At 42.9% G+C, this 8766-nt stretch overlaps 1 protein-coding gene across 1 annotated transcript; it reads right to left on the reverse strand.

Annotated features, from left to right (window-relative positions):
- Positions 1-6821: 6821 nt before the first annotated feature.
- LOC120864563 (heterogeneous nuclear ribonucleoproteins A2/B1-like) lies at positions 6822-7791 on the reverse strand. Its single transcript, XM_040241620.1, has 2 exons — positions 7179-7791; positions 6822-6982 (listed from the first exon to the last, which is right to left on the reverse strand). The coding sequence occupies exons 1-2, from the start codon at positions 7789-7791 to the stop codon at positions 6822-6824; spliced, it is 774 nt and encodes a 257-aa protein (XP_040097554.1).
- Positions 7792-8766: the final 975 nt, after the last annotated feature.

The raw sequence follows: 8766 nt of genomic DNA on the forward strand, positions 1-8766 counted from the left end.
AGCTACAGAAAGGATGAAGAGGCTGAGCCAAAGTGAAAACGACACCCAGGTGTGATTGTATCTGTTGGTGAAAGGAAACTCCGATGCTGTAAAGAACAATATAGCATAGGAACCTGGAATGTTAGGTACATGAAACAAGGTAAATTGGATGTGGTCAAACAGGAGATGTATATTGTCACCTTCGGAGAAGGCAATGGCAACCCACTCCAGTACTCTTGCCTGGAGAACCCCATGGACGGAAGACGCTGGTAGGCTGCAGTCCATGGGGTCGCTAAGAGTCGGACACGATTGAGCGACTTCACTTTCACTTTTCACTTTCATGCATTGGAGAAGGAAATGGCAACCCACTCCAGTGTTCTTGCCTGGAGAATCCCAGGGACAGGGGAGCCTGGTGGGCTGCTGTCTCTGGGGTCGCACAGAGTCAGACACAACTGAAGTGACTTAGCAGCAGTAACAGCAGCAGCATATTGTCACCTTGCTTATTTAACTTCTGGGCAGAGTACATCATGAGAAACTCTGGTCTGGAAGAACAACAAGCTGGAATCAAGATTGCCGGGAGAAATATCAATAACCTCATATGCAGATGACACCACCCTTATGGCAGAAAGTGAAGAGGAACTAAAAAGCCTCTTGATGAAACTGAAAGAGGAGAGTGAAAAAGTTGGCTTAAAGCTCAACATTCAGAAAACAAAGATCATGGCATCTGGTCCCATCACTTCATGGGAAATAGATGGGGAAAGAGTGGAAACAGTGTCAGGATTTATTTTGGGGAGCTCCAAAATCACTGCAGATGGTGATTGCAGCCATGAAATGAAAAGACGCTTACTCCTTGGAAGGAAAGTTATGAGCAACCTAGATAGCATATTCAAAAGCAGAGACATTACTTTGCCAACAAAGGTCCGTCTAGTCAAGGCTATGGTTTTTCCAGTAGTCATGTAAGGATGTGAGAGTTGGACTGTGAAGAAAGCTGAGCGCCGAAGAATTGATGCTTTTGAACTGTGGTGCTGGAGAAGACTCTTGAGAGTCCCTTGGACTGCAAGGAGATCCAACCAGTCCATTCTGAAGGAGATCAGCCCTGGGATTTCTTTGGAAGGACTGATGCTGAAGCTGAAACTCCAGTACTTTGGCCACCTCATGTGAAGAGTTGACTCATTGGAAAAGACTCTGATGCTGGGAGGGATTGGGGGCAGGAGGAGAAGGGGACGACAGAGGATGAGATGGTGGGATGGCATCACCGACCCGATGGACGTGAGTTTGAGTGAACTCCGGGAGATGGTGATGGACAGGGAGGCCTGGCGTGCTGCAATTCATGGGGTTAAAAAGAGTCGGACACGACTGAGCGACTGAAATGAACTGAACTGAACTGAAACAGAAGATGGCAAGAGTGAATATCGACATTTTAGGAATCAGTGAACTAAAATGGATGGGGATGGGCAAATTTAATATAGATGATCTCTCTACTACTAAAGGGTAAGAATCCTTTAGAAGAAACGGAGTAGCCCTCATAGTCAACAAAAGAGTCTGAAATGCAGTTCTTGGATGCAATCTCAAAAATAACAGAATGATCTCTGTTCATTTTCAAGACAAACCATTCAACATCACAGTAATCCAAGTCTATGCCCCAACCTCTAATGCTGAAGAAGCTGAAGCTGAACTATTCTATGAAGACCTACAAGACCTCCTAGAACAAAAACCGAAACAGATGTCCTCTTTACCATAGGGGAGTGGAATGTAAAAGTAGGAAGTCAAGAGATACCTGGAGTAGCAGGCAAGTTTGGCCTTAGAGGAGTATAAAATGAAGCAGGGAAAAGGTTAACAGAGTTTTGCCAAGAAAATGCACTGGTCATAGCAAACACCCTTTTCCAACAACACAAGAGATGATGCTAAACATGGACATCACCAGATGGTCAGTGCCAGAATTAGATTAATTATATTTTTTGCAGCCAAAGATGGAGAGGCTCTATATGGTCAGCAAAAACAAGACCTGAAGCTGACCGTGGCTCAGATCATCAGCTCCTTACTGCAAAATTCAGGCTCAAATTCAAGAAAGTAGGGGAAAGGAAACTACTAGGCCGTTCAGTTATGACCTAAATCAAATCCCATATGATTACACAGTGGAGGTGACAAGTAGATTCAAGGGATTAGATCTGATAGACAGAGTGCCTAAAAAGCTATGGATGGAGGTTCCTAATATTGTACAGGAGGTGGTGACCAAAACCATCCCCAAGAAAAAGAAATACAGCAAGGCAAAATGGTTGTCTGAAGAGGCCTTACAAATAGCTGAGACAAGAAGAAAAGCAAAAGGCAAAGGAGAAAGGGAAAGATATACTCAACTGAATGCAGAGTCCCAGAGAATAGCAAGGAGAGGTAAGAAAGCCTTCTTAAATGACCACTGCAAAGAAATAGATGAAAACAATAGAATGGGAAAGACTAGAGATCTCTAAGAAAATTGAAGATACCAAGGGAACATTTCATACAAAGATAGGCACAATAAAGGACAAAAACGGCAAGGACCTATGAGAAGCAGAAGAGATTAAGAATACACAGAAGAACTATACAAAAAAGATCTTCATGACCCAGTTAACCATGATGGTGTGATCACTCACCTAGAGCCAGACATCCTGGAGTGTGGAGCATTGCATTAAACAAAGGATTAGAAAGCACTGCTATGAACAAACTAGTGGAGGTGATGGAATTCTAGCTGAACTATTTCAAATCCTAAAATATGATGCTGTTAAAGTGCTGCACTTCTTATGCAAGCAAATTTGGAAAACTCAGCAGTGGCCACGGGACTGGAAAACATCAGTTTTCATTCCAATCCCAAAGAAAAGCAATGCCAAAAGATGTTCAAATTACTGAATAATTACACTCATTTCTCATGCCAACAAGATTTTGCTCAAAATCCTTCAAGCTAGCCTTCAGCAGTATGTGAACCAAGAACTTTCAGAGGTCAAATTGGATTTAGAAAAGGCAGAGGAACCAGAGATCAGATTGCCAACATACCCTGGATCATAGAAAAAAGCAAGAGAATTCCCAAAAAACATCTGCTTCTGCTTCATTGACTATGCTAAAGCCTTTGTGTAGATCATGACAAACTGTAATATTCTTAAAGAAATGGGAATAACAGACCACCTTACCTCCCTCCTGAGAAACATGTATGCAGGAAAAGAAGCAACAGTTAGAACCAGACACAGAACAATGGTCTGGTTCAAAATTGAGAAAGGAGTCCATCGAGGCTGTATATTGTCACCCTGCTTATTTAACTTCAATGCAGAGTACATCATGAGAAATGCCTGGCTGGCTGAAGCACAAGCTAGAATCAAGATTGCCAGGAGAAATATCAATGACCTCAGATATGCATTTGATACCACTTTAATGTCAGAAGGTGATGAGGAACTAAAGAGCCTCTTGAAGAAGGTGAAAGAGGAGAGGGGGAAAGCTGGCTTACCATTCAACACTCAAAAAGCAAAGATCATGGCATCCAGTCCCATCACTTCATGGCAAATAGATAGGGAAACAATGGAAACAGTGAGAGACTTCATTTGGGGTGGGGGGGCTCCAAAATCACTTTTGATGGTGACTGCAGCTACAAAATTAAAAGACACTTACTCCTTGGAAAAATAGCAATGTCAAGCCTTGACTGTTTTTAAAAGCAGAGACATGACTTTGCCAACAAAAGTTCACCTAGTCAAAGTTATGCTTTTTCCAGTAGTCATGTGTGGATGCATGGAAAAGACTCTGATGCTAGGAAGGATTGGGGGCAAGAGAGGAGGGGACGACAGAGGATGAGATGGCTGGATGGCATCACTGACTCGATGGATGTGAGTCTGAGTGAACTCTGGGAGTTGGTGATGGAAAGTCGCATGCTGCGACTCATGGGGTCACAGAGTCGGACATGACTGAGCAACTGAACTGAACTGAACTGATGTATGGATACGAGAGTTGGACCATAAAGAAGGCTGAGCACCAAAGAACTGATGCTTTCAAACTGTGTTGCTGGAGAATACTCTTGAGAGTCCCTTGGACTACAAGGAGATCAAACCAGTCAATCCTAAAGGAAATCAACCCTGAATATTCATTGGAAGGACAGATGCTAAACCTGAAGCTCCAATACTTTGGCCACCTGATGCGAAGAGCTGACTCATTGGAAAAGACCATGATGCTGGGGAAATTGAGGGCAAGAGGAGAAGGGGGCAACAGAGAATGAGACAGTTGGATGGCATCACTGACTCAATGGACATGTTATTTGAGGAAACTCAGGGAGATATTGATAGAGAAACCTGGCATGCTGCAGTTTATAAGGTTGCAACTAGTCAGACATGACTCAGCAAACGAACAACAAGGGATGTAATGTATAACATGATGACTATTGTTAACACTTGTTTTTTGTCCCATATACCTCAGGACAACTAAGCCTACCTGTTACAACTACTGAACCTGTGTGCCTCAAGTAGAGAGCCCAGGCACCTTAGAGTTGGTGCTTTACAACAAGAGAAGCATCCACACACTGCAATGAAGACCCAGTGCAGCCTAAATAAATGAGTGATAGTGGTCTTGTGGTTTAGTCACTAAGTCATGTCTAACTCTTGGGACCCCATGGACTAAAGCCTCCAGGCTCTTCTGTCCATGGGATTTCCCAGTTGTTAATACTGGAATGTGTTGCCATTTCCCTCTGCAGGGGATCTTTTCCACCCAGGGATTGAATCCACGTCTACTGCATTGGCTGGTGGATTCTTCACCACTATGCCAATCAGTTTTCATTCCAATCCCAAAGAAAGGTGATGCCAAAGAATGCTTGAATTACCGCACAATTGCACTCATCTCACACACTAGTAAAGTAATGCTCAAAATTCTCCAAGACAGGCTTCAGCAATACATGAACCATGAACTTCCAGATGTGCAAGCTGGTTTTAGAAAAGGCAGAGGAACCAGAAATCAAATTGCCAACATCCACTGGATCATTGAAAAAATAACAGAGTTCCAGAAAAACATCTACTTATGCTTTATTGACTATGCCAAAGCCTTTGACTGTGTGGATCACAATAAACTGTGGAAAATTCTTCAAGAGATGGGCATACCAGACCACCTAACCTGCCTCTTGAGAAACCTATATGCAGGTCAGGAAGCAACAGTTAGAACTGGACATGGAACAACAGACTGGTTCCAAATAGGAAAAGGAATACATCAAGGCTGTATATTGTCACCCTGCTTATTTAACTTCTATGCAGAGTACATCATGAGAAACGCTGGGCTGGAAGAAGAACAAGCTGGAATCAAGATTGCTGGGAGAAATATCAATAACCTCAGATATGCAGATGACACCACCCTTATGGCAGAAAGTGAAGAGGAATTTAAAAAGCCTCTTGATGAAAGTGAAAGTGGAGTGAAAAAGTTGGCTTAAAGCTCAACATTCAGAAAACTAAGATCATGACATCTGGTCCCATCACTTCATGGGAAGTACATGGGGAAACAGTGTCGGACTTTATTTTGGGGGGACTCCAAAATCACTGAGGATGGTGACTGCAGCCATGAAATGAAAAGACGCTTACTCCTTGGAAGGAAAGTTATGAGCAACCTAGATAGCATATTCAAAAGCAGAGACATTACTTTGCCAACAAAGGTCCGTCTAGTCAAGGCTGTGGTTTTTCCAGTGGTCATGTATGGATGTGAGAGTTGGACTGTGAAGAAGGCTGGGCAGCAAAGAATTGATGCTTTTGAACTGTGGTGTTGGAGAAGACTCTTGAGAGTCCCTTGGACTGCAAGGAGATCCAACCAGTCCATCCCAAAGGAGATCAGTCCTGGGTGTTCTTTGGAAGGAATGATGCTGAAGCTGAAACTCCAGTACTTTGGCCACCTCATGTGAAGAGTTGACTCATTGGAAAAGACTCTGATGCTGGGAGGGATTGGGGGCAGGAGGAGAAGGGGACGACAGAGGATGAGATGGCTGGATGGTATCACTGACGTGAATGTGAGTGAACTCCAGGAGTTGGTGATGGACGGGGAAGCCTGGCGTGCTGTGATTCATGGGGTCGCAAAGAGTCAGACACGACTGTGTGGCTGAACTGAACTGAATTGATGCCACCTGGGAAGCTGCTAAAAAATAAAATTAAATAGTATATATCAATAATACCTCATAAAAGTAGAAAAAATTACTTAAAATATAAAAATTTTAAAGTGAAAAGTTATAAATGAAAAATGACACATTACAACTGCTTTTCTTTTAGAATTATTTTATTAAATCATAAAAGTAAAATTGCTTCTTAACTCTACAGACACAAAGTTTTAAAGGAACAACATTCTGTCTATTGTGCTGATTCTGGCTAATAGTTTTAAAACTTTGAGAAAAAACCATTTAAAAGGTTTCACATGTCACCTGCAACTTACACAGTTAACATTATCAAAGAAGGAATACTTCCACACTCACTAGAAAGAAACAAGAAGCTAGAAAACTGTCTCAAAGTCAGGGTTTTTTTTTTCACAATTTTTCCTCCACAGGAAGGTAATGTTCTTAAATAATCCAGTCCATTCACAAAAATGACTCTTTGAACCTGCTCTGAGGTCTTCTGACACATCACTAAATATTTATTCATGGCTGACATAAGAGTTTTCTTAATGTCTTTATTTCAATAACCTGAAACTCTTCTGTTATGTCTGGGCTCTCATCCTCTGCTATTCAGACACTGAAGCCCAGGGCAAACAGGAAGACGCTCAATATCCATTTCCCCCTCCATAACCCCCACTTCCTGCATTGCCTCCTGGGCCATAATTTTCTCCACCATATGGGGCCGCTATGTTCCTGCCAACACCAAATATTCCATTCCTCATTGGACCATAATTAGAAGGTTGCTGGTTGTAATTTCCAAAATTATTACCATAACCACCTCCAGAGAATTCCCACTGGTTGCCATACCCAGGACCTCGACCACCATATTCTCCACCTCCTCCTCCATAACAAGGGTAACCTCCAAAATTCCCACCTCCATAACAAGGGTAACCTCCAAAATTCCCACCTCCAGGTCCTCCTCCATACCCATGACAGCCATCCCTAGATCCGGGACCATTTCCATACCCATCAGCTTCTCCTCTAAATTTAGTTCCTGGCCCTCGTCCAAAATTTCCACCCCCACTAGAAGAAACACTAAAACCAAAAGGGCCTCCTTTTCTACTTCTAGAACCTTGAATTTCCTGCATTTTCTGTCTCGACAAAGCCTTCCCGACTTCTGCACGATGACCATTGATGGTATGGTATTTCTGCAACACTATCTTATCCACGGGATCATAGTCATCAAAAGTCACAAATCCAAAGCCTCTTTTCTTGCCTGACTGCCTATCAGTGACGATCTCAATGGCATCGATTTTTCCATATTTCTCAAAGTACTCTCTAAGATGATGCTCCTTGGTATCTTCCTTAATTCCACCAACAAACAGCTTCTTCACAGTGACAAGCGACCCCTGTTTTTCAGATTTCTCTCTCGCAACAGCACGTTTGGGGTCAACCACTCTCCCATCAATGGAATGAGGTCTGGCCGCCATGGCTGCATCCACCTCAGCCACAGAGGAGAAAGTAACAAAACCAAATCCTCTTGATTTTTGACTGGCAAGGCCTCTTATGACCACATAGTCTGTGAGTTCTCCCCACTGCTGGTAGTAGTTCTTCAGACTTTCTTCTGTGGTTTCAGAGCTCAAGCCACCAATGAAGAGTTTACGGATTTGTTCGTTTTCTTTCTTTTCCCTCTTCCCAGCAACAGATTCCACAGTTTTCTCCACCAGGGGTTCACTCGGGGCAGCCATATTTCCAGTAGCCGAGGTTAACGCGAGATCTCGCGGGATGAACAGAGACCGAGCAGGTCTCTACTGCAGGGTGAGGCCCTCTACTGCTCCAGGAACGTCAGGTCTAGGAACCTCCAAGGGAGTCGGTGATGCGGCTCAGACCTCCAGAGCCGCTGCCTCTGGAGCCCCCGAATCAGTCTTGAGCACCTTTCAATGTTCCTGCAAAACACCATTTAACACAGTGACCTTTCCTGATCCAGTCATTAAGATTAATATTGCACTTTCCCTATTAATGTTTCCAATTTTGAATTGTATGTATACTATCCAGATTTCCCAGGTGGTGCTAGTGGTAAAGAACCTGCCTGCCAATGCAGATTAGATGTGAGAGACACAGGTTCGATCTCTGGGTCGGGAAGATCCCCTGGAGAAGGGCATGGCAATCCATTCCAATTTTCTTGCCTGGAGAATCCCATGGGCATAGGAACCTGGCAGGCTGCAGTCCATGGGTTCACAAATAGATATGACTGAAGCAACTTAGCACGCAGGCACACCATCTCTTTATCTTGATTTTCTCACTAAGTTGGATGCCCAATGAAGGGAAGAGTAATGTGGACTTTAGCGGTTTACACTGACAGACTCACTTATTCACTTTGCCCTTAGACTGGGCTCTGCCCTTAGACTGGGCTCAGATATATTTTTTGAAAAAGACTGTTCAAACTCAAAAAAAAAAACTTTCTAAACCTTTCTAATAAATTCACTCAACTTCAGTTATACGATGATAAAAATCTCTTTTGTAGTAGACTGTCTAATCGGCACTAGGGCTTCTAATCCTTTCTCTACGTAATCCATTTAACCTCTAATCAAAATAATCTGGTTAACATGTAAACCTAATCAGCACACCCTTTCATTTAAATCTATCATCTGTCTTCAGAAGATATTTTTAAAGGGAGAACTAAAATTTTTATTTTATTTCTGTTGTCCTGCCATAATTATTAA

The sequence above is a fragment of the Oryx dammah genome, unplaced genomic scaffold (genome assembly GCF_014754425.2).
Source record: "Oryx dammah isolate SB20612 unplaced genomic scaffold, SCBI_Odam_1.1 HiC_scaffold_5, whole genome shotgun sequence".
NCBI classification, from domain to species: domain Eukaryota; kingdom Metazoa; phylum Chordata; class Mammalia; order Artiodactyla; family Bovidae; genus Oryx; species Oryx dammah.

Coding starts and splice junctions, on each gene's coding strand:
- LOC120864563 (XM_040241620.1), bottom strand. CDS start 7,791: ATGGCTGCCCCGAGTGAACCCCTGGTGGAGAAAACTGTGGAATCTGTT. Junction 6,983..7,178: donor ACAGAAAATGCAGGAAATTC/AAGGTTCTAGAA, acceptor TTACCCTTGTTA/TGGAGGTGGGAATTTTGGAG.